A 19,088-nucleotide genomic window follows, 5' to 3' on the forward strand; every position below is an offset into this window, starting at 1 on the left:
TGCCCCTCCCCCACTCACTCTCTCCCTCTGTCTCTCTCTCTGTGTCTCTCAAAATAAACATAATAATAAAAATAAATAAATAAGTAAAATAAAATGAACAAAAGGGGAATTGTATATAGTCAAGGCTTAAGATACTGGGCAGCAACAATAATGCCACCAAATCTTTTTCCTTTTAATTTCTTTTTGAAAGACGAATGTGTGAGTGGTACTTGGCCAAGTAGAGTTGGAATATTTGATTAAGAAAATGATGTTATCCAGAGTTTGTAAGGCTACTGGATTGAAATGATGTTGAGCCATTTAAGTTAAGGTGTTATCAGTTGGATTGTACTTTATATTGTGTCTTAGATTTTTTTTTCTTTCTCTTTTTCTTTTTTTTTTTAGAAAAAGCAATTTTTCTGGACTGTAGCTAAAAACAAAGAGGATGTAGCTAAAAACAAAGGGGCAACTGGGTGGCATAGTCGGTTAAGCGTCTGACTCTTGGTTTCAGCTCAAGTCATGATCTCACGTTTCGTGAGTTTGAGCCCCGCATTGGGCTCCACACTGACAGTGCCGAGTCTGCTTAGGATTCTCTCCCTCTCCCTGTCCCCCTCGCTCTCTGCCCTTCTCCCCCTCGAAATGAATAAATAAACTGAAAAAAAATTAAAAAAAAAAAAAAGAGGATGATGATGGCCTGAACAACAGTCATCAAGAAGTTCTTCTCCAACGCTTCTTGTACTTTATGTGATCATTCATTTCCCCCCAACGTTTTATTTTGGAAAATTTCAAACCTACAAAATGCTGCAAGGACAGTACAGCATACCCTTCACCTCGATTCATCAATTCTCAGCCTTTTTCCGTATTTGTTCTTTCTAGACAGATATAGCTGTAGATACCTGTTTATATGTAACATGTATATATACATGTACTTATGTATAAATATACATGTATATGAAGGATAGGTATAGGCACATATCTAAACTTAGATATAGGTATAGGCATATATAAACACACATTTTTTTCCTGAACTGCTTGACAGTAAGTTATGAGACTTCAACCCTACACACTTCAACATGTATCTCCTAAGAAGGACATTCTTCTATGTTAACTCAATATCATTATCAAACCCAAGACACTTAACATTTCTTCAATACTTTTATCCAATATCCAGTCCTTATTCAAATGTCCCCAACTGTCCAAATAATGGCTTTGAGAGACTGCCCGCACAAGGGTAATATCTCTTCAGTCTCTTTTAATCAAGCACTGTTCCGTGGGTATTTTCTTTCATGATACTGATGTTTTTGAAGAGTCCAAAACAGTCACTTCACATGGTACCTCTCAACCCAGATCTGCCTGATGTTTCCTTTTTCTTTTTTTTTTTTAATTTTTTTTTAACATTTATTTATTTTTGAGACAGAGAGAGACAGAGCATGAATGGGGGAGAGGCAGAGAGACAGGGAGACACAGAATCGGAAGCAGGCTCCAGGCTCTGAGCCATCAGCCCAGAGCCTGATGTGGGGCTCGAACTCACGGACCGCGAGATCGTGACCTGAGCTGAAGTCGGACACTCAACCGACTGAGCCACCCAGGTGCCCCGATGTTTCCTTTTTCAAGGGAGGTCACGAATGAGAGGTTTAGGTATTGCTATGAAAACACACAGAAGTGGAATCTGGGCCTGTGAAGAGGGCAGGGACAGGGAAGACTCTGAGGGGCTCTGGACTGACTGAGCTCAGGTCTGAATGATGAGTGGCAATTAACTGAGCACACTGAGCCATCGAGAGCAAAAGCACCCCGGGCCCAGGGTCCACAACGCTGTAGCAAAAGAGAGCGTGGCGGCCGAGGGAAATTACAAGCTTGGGAAGACAGCTTGGGGCTGAGTGTTCCCGTCAAGAAATCTAAGAGGAAAAAAAAAAAAAAGAAATCTAAAGAAAAGTCTATGCAGTCAAGTGAAAGCCCACGGCAGGGGCCTGGGCTAGTGATAACTATCTACGAGCCAGTGATTTAATATGCTCTATAATGAATGAGATCACTGCAGAGAGTAGAGAATAGAAGAGATGGGGTTTAGGCCTTGAAAAATACCACCACATGATGGCTGGGTGGGAGAAGGAGGAGGAACAGCCAGAGAAGGAGGAGGAGACCTGCAGAGTGTGTGTGAAAAAAGACAAAGGAAGAAGGGGTTCAAGAAAGTAGTAGGGCAGTTAAAGAAAAGATCATCTGACGCTTGTTAAAACAGTAAGGAAGACTTTATTCGGGCTATTGCAATAGGGATATGGCAACCGGGGAGCAAGATCTGGCTCAACTCTGAATCCAAGGCCAAGTGGGGATGTACAGCCAACAGAGTGTCGGTGGATGGAAAATTACTAAGAGGGGACATCAACGATTCTTGCCTTTACCAAGAATCAAAGGTAGGGCGTGAGGAATTTGAGTAGATGTCAAAGGTGAGGAGATTCTCACTAAACCGACTTCGTAGAATTCTTTGCTGAGACTGGGCTGGGAAGGCCAGACACAGGATGGGGCGGTCAAAGCTGAGATTTAGTCAAAGAGAGGCCCAGAGGAACCTGATTAAAATTTGATCAAGGAGAGAGTCCTTGTCAGGGGTCAGCCGTCCAGAGCTGCAGGGATGAAGACGGAAAAAGTATAACCACATGGACGTCATTTGACTTCTGCAAGAGCTATGAAGTTTGAGGATACCTTTTATACAGTTCTATGTAAAAATACTTATTTTTAAAAGTAATTCCTTTTGTATATCCATATATGGAAATATGATGAAGCCATAAAAAGAACGAGAGAATTATTTATGTAGTGATATGGAATGGTTGCCAAGTTAAATCTTTAAGTGATAAAAGGAAGGTTCAGAAGAACATGTGTAGTAAGTTAGCATTTGTATAAAAAAGGGGGCAATAAAAATACACAGACATATATATGGGGGAGTGTGCCCCCATATAAATGCGTTTGCTGGTGTATGTGTAAGATGCTTTGCAAGGAGATACAAGCAACTGGTAGCACTAGGTGCCTGCAAAGACAGGAACTCAGTGACCCAAAGCATGAGCAAAGACTGTGCAATGCACAGCCTTTTGTACCTTTGGAATTTGGGGCCACATGCAAATATTGCTTATTTTTAAAATTAGTGTGTGAATATTCTGAGATATTATAATTTGCATTTCGCTAGACATATGTTCAAATGATAATATAAGGAGATCTATCTTCATTTCTAAGTTATTATATGTATCCCATTTTATAGACAAACCATTATTTGTCCAATGTTTCCAACTATTCATTATTAAAAACTATACTGCAAGGTCTTTCCTGTACATTCATGTTTGTACGCACGTTTCTGTCGCATAAATTCCGATAGATGGAGCAAGACAGTTCCACATTCCCTTCCAGAAAGGCTGCTCTAGGCCACACATTTCCTCCATCCACACCAGTGGATGCCCCTTGCTCCATGTGTTTCACACTGAGTATCCGCCCCGAATTGTGCAAGGTCTCTAGTGTGGCAGAGACGAGGCCGAGTGCTCACTCGCTTTTCCTCTGGAGCACACAGGTAGGCCACATTTCCCGGCATGCCTTGCGCTGAAGCAGGGCTGAGTTCTGGTTGATGGCAGTAGTGATATACAGCAGCACGGCTAGAGCTGGCCTCTAAAAACTCTCCCCGTGGTCCTCAAGCTCTCTTCCTTCATCTGCTCAATGGGTACAGAAGGTCACATGGAGGACTCTGAGCTCTAGAGCATTACTTGTCAAGCAGAGAAATAAACTTACCATATCCCATTGCTGCCTCCCCGCCCTCCTAACTAGGATTTGACCCACACACCCAGGACCTGTCACCAAGTCCTTTGCTCAGATGTCATCTTCTCGGGGCACCTGAGTGGCTCAGTCAGTTACGCATCCAACTTCAGCACAGGTCTTAATCTCAGGGTTCCTGAGTTCGAGCCCCGCATTGGGCTCTCTGCTGCCAGTGGAGAGCCTGCTTTGGAGCCTCTGTGCCCCGCACCCCCCCCCTCCCCCCACCGCCCTCTGCCTCTGCCCCTCCTCATCCCTCGCAAAAATAAACATTTAAAAAACAAACAAACGTCATCTTCTCAAAGGGCATTCTCTACCACCCAACCTAGCACAACCTTCTGCCATCACTCCGCTTATCTGACCACCTTTGAGCGATCTGATTGTCTTCTAATACTTATATTTCCTCTGAACCTTCTTCCCCAGACAATGCTGCAACCTTGATCAACCTGGCTAGCACCATTTAGGGTAGGAGGTGAGACATAGCTGCAGGTGACCACTAGGCCCCTGACCTCAGCCCGCCACTCACCACTATTCTGGGGACCCTGTACCTCACGACAACTACAGCCACACTTCCCAGGATATAATCCAAACAGAGGATGGTGACCACCTTCTTCATTCATTCTAAAACACTTATTGAGCACCTACTATGTAGTAGACACTATTCTAAATGCATTCAATATGCCAGGGAACAAATGAGACAAAAATTCTTGCCCCATTCTGGTGGACGAGACAGACAATAAACAGTAAGCCCAATAAATAAGTGCCTTATATGAAAAGAGGCGATGGGGTGAAGAAGTTCAGGGTAAGAGGTAGGTGTCTATGCTAAGTCGGATGGAAAGAAGGTGACATCTGAGAAAAGACCTAGAGGTGACAGTCACATGTTTATCTGGGAGAAGTTTTCCAGTGAAACAATTATGCAAAGTCCCTGAGGCAGGGCCAAGTCTGCAGTGTTCAAAGAGCAGGAAGAATTCCATGTGGCCGGGAACCTGGAAGGAAATGAGGTCAGAAGTAATGATGAGGAGGGTGCCCAGATCACACAGGTTTTAGAGGTGAGTGTAAGGACTTTGGCTTTTGCTCTGAGTAACATGATGTGCCTTGGCAGTTTTAGAGAAGTGACATCTATTCTGACTTACATATTTTAAAGCAATTTTTTTAACGTTTATTTATTTTTGAGAGAGAGAGTGTGCATGCGTGCGTGGGGGAGCAGAGAGAGGGGGGACAGAGGATCTGAAGTTCTGTGCTGAAAGTACAGAACCCGACGTGGGGCTCAGACTCACAAACCTTGAGATAATGACCTGAGCCGAAGTCAGAAGGTCAACTGACTGAGCCACCCAGGCGCCCCTATTCTGACTTACATATTCAAAGGGATCCCTCTGGTCATCATACTAAGAACCTGCCCAGGGGTGGGAGCTGAGCAGAAATTGGGAGAGCAGGGAGGAAGCTGCTGCAGAAACCCAGGGAGAGTGACAGTGGCTGGTGCTGGATTTGATAACAGGAAGTGTGGCTCTGTTTGAAGATGGGGCCAACAGGATCTCCTACCGCACTGGCTGCTAAGAAAACAGGAATCAAGGAGCCTTCCAAGCCGGCCTGAAGAGCTGGAAGAATGGAACCACCTGAATTAGGGAAGGCTGAAGGTGGAGTGGTTCTAGGAGCAGCATCGGGGGCTCAGGTCTGAACTTGGTAAGGCTGAGAAGTTTCAAGATATCAAAACAGAGACACTGGGTAGGCAGTTGATTGCAAGTGTGGAGTTTGGGAGAAAAGTCTGAGTGGAGACTGAACTTCAGAAGTTGACTACTTTCCATAGTTGCTGTTGCTGTCCCCACCCCCACCCCACCCCGGTCTATATTTTGTGACTCAAAATAACGAATCATGCATGGCCACATCACTCTGAATGATGGGACTTATGTGTGCAGCTGAGAAGCACTGTAGTTGTGTGTTAATAGTCTTTTTTTTTTTAATGTGTATTTATCTTTCAGAGAGAGAGAGCGTGTGCACATGTGGAGAGGGGCAGAGAGAGAGAGAGGGAGAGAAAGAATCAATCTCAAGAAGGCTTCGCACTGTCAATGCAGAGCCAGACGCCAGGCCCAATCCCACAAACCTTGAGATCATGACCTGAGCTGAAATCAAGAGTCAGACGCCCAAGCAACGGAGCCCCCCGGTTGCGCCAACAGTTTGTCTTCGACTGTGGGTTAACTGTTGTGCTCTCTAGAGAGACCACACTAGTCTAACTTTTAGCACTTTGAGTAGCGTGACTGTGTTTTCTAGGAGTTCAGACAATGAAAATGAGAATGATTACGTAACAACACCAGCATGACATAGACGTCACTGAAACACAGATCCGGTGATTGAGGCAGGTGAATGACAAATGGGAGGATGCGTATAACTGGGTTAGGAAAGCAACTGCGCAGAAAGGAATGTGAGCTCGCACACGGTGCGCAGACACGAAAGCACCCACGGAGACTGAATCTCACAAGTTCAGGATAAGACAGGCGAGTACTTCTAAATCTATCAAAAATGGGGGCTTTTCGGTCTCCCCCAAAGACACCAATGCTCAGTGGAAACTAGCCGCCACTGAACTGGGGTGGGCACACCACACAAACAAGCAGGCATTATCATACAGTATCCTTCCCTTAAGGATTCAGATATTGCACATTTCCAGATTCAGATAGTGCAGCTCAAATGTCCTGTGGGCTAACAAAAGGGGGAAATTCTGGAACCAGATGTGTTGGCCCCCGAGGGTGCAAAACCGATTCTGTCAGGTCTTCCTGTAGTTAGTTATTCATGCTATAGTTAGTCTTCCTATAGTTAGTCCACTGCAGCGTGGCAGCAACAACAAACGTGCCCCCTAGCTCTCAGGTACTTCGATTCGAAAAATGGAGTTTCAATCAACTTTCTTAACTCCTATGACTACTGCAATGCAATCACAGAAGACGTAGAAGATTGCTGATCCTTTATCCAAAGACAAACTAGACTTTTCTTATTTCTTTGCATATTTGGCGGGCATGCAACCCATCCCATTCAGTCTCTGTTTCTTAGCAAGGAAAATGAAAAGACCTTACTTGTTAGACATCCTGGACATCTTCTGTACAACATTGCTAAAACAGAGATGTAATTTACTTACCTGTGACATTGAGGTGTTCATAATGTGCATTTTGGTCATTTCCATTTCCTCAAAATTCACAGACGCATTTAATGAGATTTTTTTTACTTGATCGCTTTTACTTCATTATGTAAAATTTGCTTTGACGCGCAGCTCAGCAAGCCCACATCACACTAATTCCTGGTGTCAGTCCGATGTGATGACATCAAGCTCAGTATCCTCTTGACAAAAGCACTGATCATGGAATAATTAGGATTTTCGGTTTCACCACCACATAGAAGAAAAGAAGGGTGTCCTCAAGACTGCAGGCAGTTTAGAGAATTCTTACTGTAAAGGGAAAGAGAAAAAGCAAACTTACCGTATTGTCAGAAGAAAAAAATATGTCGTTATTTTTTCTTCAACGTAGATAATTTGCTTTTTAATCAGTACTATTGGGTTTACATTCTCTTTTTTAAGTCTTTCATTTAAAGGGGTGCCTGGGTGGCTTAGTCAGTTAAGTGTCTTGATTTTGGCTCAGGTCATATCTCATGATTCATGGGAGTGAGCCCCAAACTCAACTCATATTGAACCCTCTGTCAGCACAGGGCCCGCTTGGGATTCTCTCTCTCTCCCTCCCCCACTCATGCTCATGTGTACTCTCTCTCTCTCAAAATAAATGAACATTCATTTATGTATCTTAAGAACATACACGTTTGCCTGGGCCTGGTTCCATGGGACTTGTGCTCTGCTGGGTACAGATGCTTGGGGTTGTTCTGGTCTTCATTTTCTGGTCTGCATATCCCCCTTTTCCTCACCAGCACCGTGCACTGCTCCTCCACAGTCCTGGTGTTATTCTCAGTGGCTTCTCCTGGAAAGTATGAGATTTGCCTTGGACTAGACTATCTGCCCACACTCTGCAGCAAGAGCAGCTCCATCAACCGTCCAGGCATCTGCCCTTGGGAGCCTCAGGAGGGCAGATCCCTTTGTTACACAATCTTGTCCATGTCCTTGGCATTTTTTTTTATTTTTTTTTTATTCTTGAGAGAGAGAGAGAGTATGAGTGGGGGAGGAGCAGAGCAAGAGAGGGACACAGAATCTGAGGCAGGCTCCAGGCTCCAAGCTGTCAGCGCAAATCTCGATGCGGGGCTCAAACTCACAAGCCATGAGATCATGACCTGAGCTGAAGTCGGCCACACAACCGACTGAGCCACCCAGGTGCCCCACATCCTTGACGCTTTTGCCGCTTCTTAATACTTTTCAAAGTGACACTCTTTCCTTCTGTCCGGCTGACCTGACATACCATGCATCCCATAATGTCTGGCCCATCAGAGAAGAAAGAACGGATTCAAATTATTTGGGTCTGACCTTGTTTCACGTCACCACCTCACTGGCAAATATTTATTGGGTTAAAAAAGAAAGACTACTGTGACACTCATCAGCTCTCTGTGTCATCAGGGGCTTCCAGATAGGCTCAACAGCTTTCAAACCTTAATTCCAAGCACGTTAATATTATAAAACACAGTCAACCAAAATTGAGAAATTCCAGTAGGACAGCACTTCTCATCCTTGCCTGCACACTGAAATAGATTTTCAAATCAGTATATACATTTTTTTAAAGTAGGCTCCATGCCCAACATGGGGCTTGAATCCATAACCCAGAGACCAAGAGTCACATGCTCTACTGATTGAGCCAGCCAGGTGCCCCTTGGTATATATTTTTTAATACCAAAGTCTGGGTCTCACCCTAAGACATTCTGATTTAATTGCTGTAGGGTGTGGGCTCAGACTTTTTAAAAGCAACATACTTTATGGTAGAAGCCAGCTGGCTTTTTTTTTTCTTTCTTTTTTTCTTTTTTTTTTTTTAAAGCTCTATGCCCAACATGGGGTTTGAACCCATGACCTTGAGATCAAGAGTCACATGCTTTACCAACTGAGCCAGCCAGGTGCCCTGCCAACTTGCTTTCTTTCAGGGTTATAAACTTCCTTAGAGAATCTGGTTCTATTTGTGCATATTCTGACTGAAAGCTTTTCACAGCATAAATAAGGTGCTTGCTTGCCCACTGAAGGGAAGTACTGACTGAAATACTTATTTCTTATTCTGATGACTTTATCAACAAAGTCAGTATATTCGAAGGCAAGCACAGATCCTCAGTTCAACCACCAAGGTGAAATGGAGATTGCTGGACATCTGCTTTCTGCTTAACAAACCCTACCTCCTCACCTCTGCACTCCCTTGACTGCCATTTTCTGCCTCCTCAGAATCCTGAGGGTCATCGGCTCACTCAACCACTTCAGCATCTGCACACGTCCCCATACACCGCCACCTGTCCCTCCCCACACTGTTCTCAATACTCCCTCAGCCTTCATGCCCACCACTTCTAGGTGGCCTACTTGGTTGAAGGTAGTCATTCTTTGTGAACTGAGTCAAGCATTTTGAAAGCATTCCTGTTATTGCAATACCTCCACCAATGGCAGTTGTGACAGGATGCAGTGATGGGTGGCAGCAGCAGCGACAGGCAGCAAAGGAAGTTGAGATGATGGTGGCTGCTGTTAAGGCAGCCGTGACAGGCTGGGGCAATGGCGGCTGTGGCAATGGGTGGTGGCCATTGTAATGAATGGCCACAGGGTGGCTACCACTGAAGTGAACTGCACTGAGGCAGCTGCTCTTTGCTAGAGAGCTTTCTCTCCACCGAAGTCCACTCTGCCTCTGTATCTGACAAACAGGAAGCAGCAGGGAATTTGAAACTCCAGTCCCCTAAGTGACCCTGAACTAAATGACTGATGGGGGTTAGTGTATAAATACCCCCCACCTCTTGAGTGGGAAGGTATGTTCTCCACTGTTTCCCAGAGTTCCCCAGAGAATTAAGCTGTTGCCCAGTGATAATCTGCTTGATAAGGCAGCCTTGATGTACTGCTTTCCCTTCCTGTTTCACTTCCCTCAGCCTTACCAGGGCTTTCTGGGGTCATCTCCCAATGCCTTGCCTCAAAGTCTATTTCTGGGGGAACCCAACCTAAGATAGTGCATCATGAACCAAGGATTATGATCCAAGCACAGATGGCACATTAACAAAAGCTGACCCTATGCCAAGCCATAAAGTCTCAACATATTTCAAAAGATTGAAACCATATAAAATGTGTTCCCAGCCCAATTGCAATTAGGCAAGATAACTAGAAAAATCCCCATATGCTTAGGAATTTAGAAATACAGTTTTAAATTTCTAAATAAGCTGGGATCAATGAAAAATGCAAAACAGAAAGGCTTGCTTTGTGGGAAATTTAAATACATACATTAGAAGAGAAGAAAGATGAGGTGCCTGGGTGGCTCAGTTGGTTAAGCATCTAACTTCGGCTTAGGTCATGATCTCACCGCTCGTGATTTCGAGCCCCGCATTGGGCTCTGTGCTGACAGCTCAGAGCCTGGAGCCTGCTTCAGATTCTGTGTCTTTCTCTCTCTGTCCCTCCCCCGCTTGTACTCTCTCTCAAAAATAAACATTAAAGAAAAAAAAGGCTAAAATTCAGTGAGCTAAGCTTCCATTTTAAAAAGGTAGAAAACAGGGATGCCTGGATGGCTCAGTCAGATAAGTGACTGACTCCTGATTTCAGCTCAGGTCATAATGTCACCATTCATGAGCCCCACATTGGGCTCAGTGCTGAAAGTGCAGAGCCTGCTTGGGATTCTCTCTCTCTCTACCCCTCCCTCATTTGCTGTGTGTGTGTGTGTGTGTGTGTGTGTGTGTGCATGCGTGTGTTCGTGCGCACACACGTACTCTCCCTCTCAGAAAGATAAAAAAGGTAATTATAAAGAAGATAATTAAAAACAAATACACAACACAAAGAACATCGACAAAGCCAAAAGTAAATTCTGTGTAGATTAAAATTGGTAAACTAATCAAGACTGAATAAGTAGAAAACAAAGAGGGTACAAATAACCAATGTCAGAAATGAGAAAGCAGCTTTCACTGCAGATTCTATAGACATTAAAAAGATTATATGAGGTTATTATGAACAACTTTATGGCAGTTTGAAATTTTAGATCATGTGAAAAATTCCTAAACGCAATTCACCACAGGAATAGAAACTATTAAAGTTCCTATGGTAGTTTAAATGTGGGCAAAATTCCTTGCAGCCAAATGCCATCAAGAGGTGGAGTCTCCTACCCCTTTAACCTGGGTTGACCTTGTGACTTGCATTGACCAACAGAAAGTGGTAAAAACGGACTTTGACGGTTCCATTTTTGCTCTCTTGGACCGTTGATACCACCAGATAAGGAAGCTGGTCTAGCCTATTGGGAGAGAGGCCACTTTGAGAGGTTCTACATAGTCTCGACCTGTTTTGTCTGTTCTTATCACAGTTCCTTTAGCTACATGGAGCAGAACCCCACTCAAGCTTACCCAGGCAAAGTGGGGTTGGCTGAATACAAAGAATCTGAGGACTCAATCCACAGCCCAAGAAAACTGGAGCTGCGAACAGAAAGCCAGCAGGACCCAAGCAGCCCTTTTAGGGACCACAGAAGCTAATCACAGTCCTCCCTCTACCTGGGTTTTTCCTGCTTTGGGCTTCCTGGCATCTGTTAGCTCTTGCAACCCCGATGGCAGGACTTCTACCTCAGCTCCCAAGCCAAGTGACAACTTTCTTTGTCTTAACGATCAAATCCTGAGGAGACACTCTAGCTCGTTTTTCCAAGCCAGAGCACAAGACTTAGGCTTCAAATAGTCAGTCCAGTCATCACTGGTCAGTCACTTCTAATTTCCGGGAGTCTGGAGTCACCCACAGGGGGAAGCGACATGTCTGAATGAATCTGGCTGCAGGTCCTGGGCACACCAACTGGGCACCTGGGGTTCTTTCTCCTACATATGTGTCTGTCTGCCTTCTGTCCTTTAGGACATGCCCCTGGTGGGGAGCGTGTAATCAAATAGCTGGGCCCACAGAACACGGACTCCTGAGGAGAAATGCTCAGGAGCTGCAGCAGCCATTGCTGGTCCCTGCCCACATCCACTCAGCATTCTTCTGGGCCCTGAATGCTTACTTGATTCTCCACTACTCTCCGCTCAGGGCTCTTTTGATGGCAGGGCACATGACAACACATGGGGCAGGCAGAGGTGCTAGATGGTCAACACCCATGGCAACAGCCCCAGTGACAGATGGGGAGTTGATGATCTATAGCCCAACTTCCTTGCCCCTTGGATTGAGCCCACTGACCACGGTGGTGACTGGCCTGATAATGCACCTTTTATTGGCTGCCTTCCTGTCTCACCTCCCCATTCCCTTCCAAATGCTTCTGGAATCACACATTCCAAATATACTATCTGCTCTCCGGTTCTCAAGGTTGGACTCTGGAAGAACACAAACGAAGGCAGAAGTCCAGGGCAGCAGACTCTAAGCCACATTCCACAATGCAGCCGTTTTCAATAAGAAAGCCAGTATTTTTAGCCCCATCGCCTAGTGTGCATGTCTATCACACAACTGGCTCAAAACTCAGAAGGAAAAGAAGTGTGATATTTATTGCCCTCCAAGCCTCAGGTAAACACTCAATAAAGACTTGGTAAATGCTAAAGTGGAAGGGAGAGAGAGCCTTTTCCCATGTCTGTGCAGGAGACAGGAAGTGGCCGTTGGCAGAGTTAACAAGGGAAGAGGAGTCAGCTTAACCCTGGTGAACACGTCCTTCTTTGGCACAGTAAGTGAAGCTGGCGAACAGAGGAGCAGGGTTTCTGCCCAGCCAGCTCTCCAGGGGCCCCTCAGGTGCTGAAGGCAGGAATCAAAGCCCGGTATATAGAGTCTTTATTTATTGTAAGTCCTGCTGTCCAGAGAAGCAAGACCCACATCCAGGGTCCTCATGACTTCACCTGGCCACTCTTCAGGGGTGGGGGCATCAAGTGGCCACTCACGTCTAGTTTTCCTACGGCTCAAAGAGTCCTCAGGAGGCAGGAAGCGGCTGTGCCTATAGAAAAAACACATCAACATCTACTAGCACCTACTATGTGCCCTGCCCTGGGACCACCACCGGGGAGATTGCAGCAGAGGCTGCCCTTGCCAAGTCCACAGTCTGGAGGGGGAAAGTATTAAGTGATGACCATGCCATCTGCCATGTGAACGCGTGAGACACAGTGAATTGTCACTGGGAGCAGGGAAGGCTCCATTTACTATATTTACTGAGCACCTCCTCCGTAACGTTGTTACAGGGCACTGAATGAAGCAGGCACAAATCTCTAACTCGAGGAAGAGACAGACAACAAACAAACAACTAAAAATATGTCAACTGGGTAAGTTCTACGAAGAAAAGTAAATCACGGTGTGTGGAGGGGGAGGTAGAGGTAGCACTTCTGTCAGCTACATGAACATAAGACGTCCTTATATCATGTTTTCTGAGATGAGACTGGCTACATGTTTGCCACTTTGCAGAGCAGAGAACAGAGACTGGCATCTCGCTGCCCGCAATCAGGTGGGGAAAGCTGCACCTGGGATGCCATTACCCAGAAGGAGGAAGATGGGGAGGAGGAGCAGGTGTGGTGGTAATTATTCTGAGTGCACTGACGAGCTATGACAAGGCTGTAAAGGGGAGAGATGTGACCTAATTGCCATTTTTACAAGTTCCTCTGGCCGCCAGGGGAGAGTAGACTTGGGGGACGGGGCAGGATGGCCACAGGGAAGACCAGGGAGAGGCTGGCTGCTTATGTAGGGAGGGAACAACTAGCCCTAAGATGGGAAGGTGAGGTCTTTACTGTTCACATGCCCAAACAACTCGGAAAAACAACAACAACAACAACAACAATGCTAACGTATGACCAACATATAGACTAAGAAACTAATGTGAACGGTATGAAATTACTAAATATTCTCTAAGAATTAAAAGTCCTGATAAAGAAGATGTGGTTTATATATACAATGGAATACTACTTGGCAATGAGAAATAATGAAATCCTGCCATTGGCAGCAACATGGATGGAACTGGAAGGTATTATGCTGAGTGAAATAAGTCAGTCAGAGAAGGACAGATATCGTATGTTTTCACTCATATGTGGATCTTGAGAAACTGAACAGAAGACCATGGGGGAAGGGGACAAAAAAATAGTTACAGACACAGAGGGAGGGAGGCAAACCACAAGAGACTCTTAAATACAGAGAACAACTGAAGAAGGGTGGGAGTGTGGGGGAGAGGGAAAGTAGGTGATGGGCAATGAGGAGGGCAATTGTTGGGATGAGCACTGGGTGTTGTATGGAAGCCAATTTGACAATAAATTATATTCATTAAAAAAAAAAAAACAAAAGTCGTGCTAGTGTCAGCTGTTAGGGCCTGAACTTTTCATTTATTGCTGCCTTATCAAAATGAAATAAAACAAAACAAAACAAGGACTACAGGGCCTGTCAGAAAGGTATCTCAATGTTTAGCCAAGAACTTCTCTGCAACAGGCAATAGAAATTAAGCAGTGACAAGGTAGTAAGATATAAGCCATGATGGAGGGAGCTCAGAGACCATGGGTGCCTGGGGATGGGGATAGGCCAGCATGGGAGATTTCCAGAGGGAGGTGATATCTAAGTTGGAATAGCAAGTAGCCAGGTGGCCTAGAAGGGCAGTCCAGGCAGAAGGAAACAGTTGGGTAACAGCCTGCCAGCAGGACAGACATGCATGCACTCGAATAACTCATGTTCACTGGGGCTGGAACGCAGGGCTTGAGATGGAAAGTAGGGAGTGGTGGGGCCAGAGTCCACACCATGCAGGGACCTATAAGCTGTTCCAGAAGTGAGATCTGGCCTGGTGGAAATGAAGAGTCATGGAAAAGTTTTTTAAGGGAAGCAGAACATGGTCAGATTTCCTCTGGGACTGCTCTGGAACTATCAGAGAGAATAGATTAAAAGGGATAATACAGAGCCATGGAGGCCCAAATGAGAGGGTGTTAAGAGGGAGGTGGTACAAAATGTGACTTTTGTCTTAGGAGCTCACAGTCCATCCAGTGGGGGGAGACAGTGAACATCTAAAGTAGTGTTTCTCAACTTTGTTTTTTTAAACATTTATTTTTGAGAGAGAGAGAGAGAGAGAGAGAGAGAGAGAGAGAGAGAACAGGGAAGGGGCAGAGAGAGAGGGAGATACAGAATCTGAAGCAGGCTCCAGGCTCCAAGCTGTCACCACAGAGCCCGATGCAGGGCTCAAACTCACAAACCGCATGATCATGACCTGAGCTGAAGCTGGATGCGTAACCAACTAAGCCACCCAGGCACCCCTCAACTTTGTTTTTATTACTGCTCCCCATGAGGTCTTTATAGACATTTTTTAAAAAAACTGCAGTCACCCACAAAATTTTAATACCGTAGTTATACTGCATATCTGTTTATGTACTATATTCATTAAAGAGAGTAAGACTTACCCCCCTCACCCCCATCCCAGTACAGCTGAGGGGCAGTGAGGAAGGGAACAGAGAGCAGGTAAGGAAGCCTGAGGAAGAACACAGAGAACCCAGCAAGGACCTGGGATTTTGTTCTCAATGTGAATGGGAAGCTATTGAAGAGCTCTAAGCAAACATGTAATGTGATTCATTTTTAGTTCCTCTATGCTCTCTCTGGCCACTGTATGGAGGCAAGTAAGACGAGATTCAGGGGGACCAAGGAAAAGGCTGGAGCAGGGATCCTGGAGGTGAACAGGTCAGGAAAGTGGCTGGACTAAAGCAGGGGCTATGGGAAGGGGCAAGAAATGATCCTGTTCTGGATTCTGGATGCACACAGCGCAGGTCTGTGTGGGGGGTAGGGTGGGGCTGGGGATAACTCCCAGGTCTTTAGTCAGACCAACTAGAACTGATAAGCCCCTGCCTCACCTCCACATTCGAGGGTGAGCGTGGTGGCTGCACCTGGTCAGCACACTGCAGGAAGCGGCGCACGTGCTCTGCACAGTTGCCCACTGCTGCCTCATTCTGTCGAAGACACTCCTCAAAGGCCTCAAAAGGCTCAGCACAGGCCTGGCGGATCTGCCGGATGATTGGGCTGTGGAGGTAGGGCATTTCAGGCATTCAGACTTCCATTCCACTGCCCACCTCACCCCCTGCCTCCCGCCACACATTGTCTCATTCTTGCCCACACTCACTGGGAGGATGTGCATTGAGCGATACTCATCTTAAGGTGGTGGCAGTCCCGCTGCCATGACTCAGGCTTGGCCGCCACACACTGGCCATATTGCTCCAGCTCCCGGCCACAGTAGCGAGCAGTGACCTCCAGGGCCGCCTGCCTGTGGAACATAATGGGCTGAGGATAATTCCAGGCAACAGACAAGAAAGGGAGTTCTGGTCTGGGTTGGAGGTGGAAGCAGGAACACTAGGGAGTCTGAAGGATCCTGGGATAGGGTCAGGGAAGTGGAGGGAGAGGAAAGGCATGAGCCCTGGGGAATGTGGAACAGGTTGGAGGGCTTCTGGGAAGATAGTGGAGATCTTTTCCAAAAAAGACCTAATTATTCAAAGGCAAGCCTTGGGATCGTGCAAGAAGGGTCTTGGGAGTCCAGGCATCCCTCAACAGAGCCCTAACTATACTGAATTCTAGGGGAAAAAAACCTGGGAACCCTAAAGGATTTGGGAGTTCCTAAAAAGAGGTTTGTAAGCCCACGTGGTGAGATCTTGGGTCCTGGGGAAGCGTCTCTTGACCAGAGAGTCTTCAAGATTAGGCCTGAGGACAGGGTTACTGGAGGTGAGACTTGAGGCCCTGGGGTAGGTTTGGGGATCCTGGGGTGGGTCTCAGAGTTCTAGAGATGTGGAAGTCCTGGATGAGGATGGGGCTCTGGGACAGCTCTGGAGGGTCCTAGAAGTAAGCTCTTGGGAACAAGATCTAGAAATCCAGAGCGGAATCAGAGGTCTAAGAAAAAGTCTGCGGGCACTACAAGGCAGGTCTGGGGTACTGCACAGATCTGCAGGTTCAAAAAGGTATGGTCAGGTGATCTAGGGGGACGAGCCCGCAGCTCTAAGAACGGGTATAAAAACCGTAAAAGTCCTGAGACAATCCTGAAGTCTGCAGGGTGAGCGACCAGAGCTTAGATCCTGGGGGCAGGGACTGGGTGTTAGGGATGGGCCTGAAAGTCCTCAGTTACTACGAGAAACAGGGGCGGAGCCTAAACGTTCAGAGGGCGGGACCTCCCTCTCTCTTCCACGCGGAGATGGAGCTTGTAATAGACGGCGCTGGGCCCTAAGGGTAGGTTCTCCGAGGAACAAAGAGGCCAATCCTTCTTCCCGGAGTGCGGGCCTAGGTTTAGGTCACTGGGGAAGGGAAAGGGCGAAGCGGCAGATCGGAGGTAGGCGCTCCCACTACTCACATCTCGAGGCCGGTGCCGGAGGGAAATCAGTCAGGGAGAAGAGCCCCGCCTTTTCCGGTGCAGGCTGTCATGGCGGCGCCCAGGTCAGCTGTCCCTGCCTCGTTTTTTCCGGTTACAGAACCGGCAAGTTGCCTCGTTCCCTTTAGGACCAACCTGTCATGGCGGCGCCCTGTGTCTCCTTCCGGTCCCGCCTGTATTGGCAGCGCCTGCGCAGCCACCTCGGGCTCCCAGTCTGACTCGGTTGTTGTACCTCTTTCTACTTCCGGGTTGCGGGGGCGGTGCCGCAATGCACCGGAAGTAAGGCGCGGCCGCTACTGCGCGAGTTCTTAGTTACCCACTGGGATTTGGTGGCTAGTGGTTACTGCAGTCTATCAGCGTGGCCCCGTTGGTGGCTAGGTTAGGCACGGTGGCTGCGGGCTGCTGGGCGCTGGGAGTCTGTTGCATAGCGCCGCGATGCCACCATCTGTTTTGCGCAAGCGCTCCCTGTCCCCTCGGGGTGCTGGTTCGTGCGCGCGCACGGAGCGGCGGGAAGAGGGGTCGCAAGAGTGGGACCAGCCGGCCTGGACGTCCCACCGGCTGTACCTGGGTTACCCAACCAGACCCCCTCCTTCTAGGTATAAGCCCAGGAGCCAGGCCGGACTTGATTTTATTTTTTAATTTTTTTTTCTAACGTTTATTTTTTGAGATAGAGACAGAGCATGAACGGGGGAGGGTCAGAGAGAGGGAGACACAGAATCCGAAACAGGCTCCAGGCTCTGAGCTGTCAGCACAGAGCCCGATGCGGGGCTCGAACTCACGGACCTCGAGATCATGACCTGAGCCGAAGTCCGGAGGCTTAACCGACTGAGCCACCCAGGCGCCCCCGGACTTGATTTTAATAATGTCTCCATGTGATTATGGGCATGCGTAATTCTTTTTTTTTAATTTTTTTTATTTTTTAATGTTTATTTTTGAGAGAGAGAGAGTGTGAACAGGGGAGGGGCAGAGAGAGACACACACACACACAGAATCCAAAGCAGGTTCCAGGCTCTGAGCTGTCAGCACAGAGCCCGATGCGGGGCTCAAACACACGAACCGTGAGATCATGACCTGAGCTGAAGTCGGTCGCTTAACCGACAGAGCCACCCAGGAAACCCTTCTTTCTTTTTTAATTTTTTTTTTTTTTAATGCGCAATTCTTTCTGATTTCTCCTGGCAGGGTATTGTTTCCACCTCCTGTCCTGTCCTCCAGTGTGAGGCCTGATGGTATGTTTCCCCACCTGTGAGGTTGGGCGCAAGTATCCCTTGGGCAGAGACTAAGCATCAGCCCAGCAGTCTAATATGTAGGGGTCTTCCCAGACTCTGGCCAAAATGAACATAAAATGCACTTCATCTTGGTGTTTGAGGAGCAAGAGCTACTTGTGAGCAAGTGACAATTACTTGGAGTATTGTGTACTTGCTCATCTGTAAAGTAGGGATGATGATATTGACATCTTTTACATAGAGCATAGTGCATGTGAACAGTTTAAGGCACAGCCTGGACCCTCAGGAGTTCTGGATAAGTGAGAGCTGTTGGAGGAGGCTATTACGGTTTTGCTGCTCTTGGTTGGCCCTTGGTATAAGATTGTGCCACTGGCCATCTGAACCTGCCTCAGATGACAGGGACAGGTTTGGAGCCATGGGCACGGGAGGAAAGCTTTTCACCCAAAGCCCTCCTTCTTACTTGCAAAAACTTCCAAGTGTATTTCTGGTAGGAGAGAAGGGGAGGAAACCCCATAAATAGCAGAATATTTTGGCTTCAAATGTGGACTGAATCCTCATGTTTCACATTTAAGTGAAATCTTAACCTGTCCCTTGCCACTTCTCGAGTCTAATCTCGAAGTCTGGGTAATGTGCTTCCTCAAGGGAAGGGGTTCAAAGATCTGGGTTCACAAGTAGAGAAGATGAAGACCCCAGCAAGAGATCCATTCTGGGGAGTGTGACACCTATGCCC

At 46.9% G+C, this 19,088-nt stretch overlaps 1 protein-coding gene and 1 non-coding gene across 4 annotated transcripts; both read right to left on the reverse strand.

The window, feature by feature from the left end:
* Positions 1 to 6,357: 6,357 nt before the first annotated feature.
* Positions 6,358 to 17,359, reverse strand: CHCHD5 (coiled-coil-helix-coiled-coil-helix domain containing 5). Of its 3 annotated transcripts, XR_007462379.1 has the most exons (5): positions 17,118 to 17,359; positions 15,906 to 16,046; positions 15,640 to 15,805; positions 7,545 to 7,703; positions 6,358 to 7,183 (listed from the first exon to the last, which is right to left on the reverse strand). XR_007462379.1 is itself a non-coding variant. In XM_049652148.1 (4 exons), coding segments are annotated over exons 1-4 (312 nt in total). In that variant the 5' UTR covers positions 17,120 to 17,353; the 3' UTR covers positions 6,373 to 7,180. The 3 variants fall into 3 exon arrangements, 2 of the variants coding, with proteins under 2 accessions (XP_049508105.1, XP_049508104.1); XM_049652148.1 differs by lacking the exon at positions 7,545 to 7,703 and having other exon boundaries at positions 6,373 to 7,183; positions 17,118 to 17,353; XM_049652147.1 differs by lacking the exons at positions 6,358 to 7,183; positions 7,545 to 7,703; positions 17,118 to 17,359 and adding an exon at positions 12,604 to 12,773 and having other exon boundaries at positions 15,906 to 16,057.
* TRNAK-CUU (transfer RNA lysine (anticodon CUU)) lies at positions 8,708 to 8,780 on the reverse strand. Its single transcript has one exon. It is a non-coding gene; the product is annotated as a tRNA-Lys (tRNA).
* Positions 17,360 to 19,088: the final 1,729 nt, after the last annotated feature.

This window comes from Panthera uncia, assembly GCF_023721935.1.
Source record: "Panthera uncia isolate 11264 chromosome A3 unlocalized genomic scaffold, Puncia_PCG_1.0 HiC_scaffold_12, whole genome shotgun sequence".
Classification (NCBI taxonomy): domain Eukaryota; kingdom Metazoa; phylum Chordata; class Mammalia; order Carnivora; family Felidae; genus Panthera; species Panthera uncia.

Excerpts from the sequence above, each read along its gene's own strand:
- CHCHD5 (XM_049652147.1), bottom strand. The coding sequence starts at position 16,057 with ATGTTCCACAGGCAGGCGGCCCTGGAGGTCACTGCTCGCTACTGTGGC. Across the intron at positions 15,806-15,905 it reads GCTCAATGCACATCCTCCCA|CCCAATCATCCGGCAGATCC; the intron begins GTGAGTGTGGGC and ends CTACCTCCACAG. Across the intron at positions 12,774-15,639 it reads GCTCACCCTCGAATGTGGAG|GCACAGCCGCTTCCTGCCTC; the intron begins GTGAGGCAGGGG and ends TTTTTTCTATAG.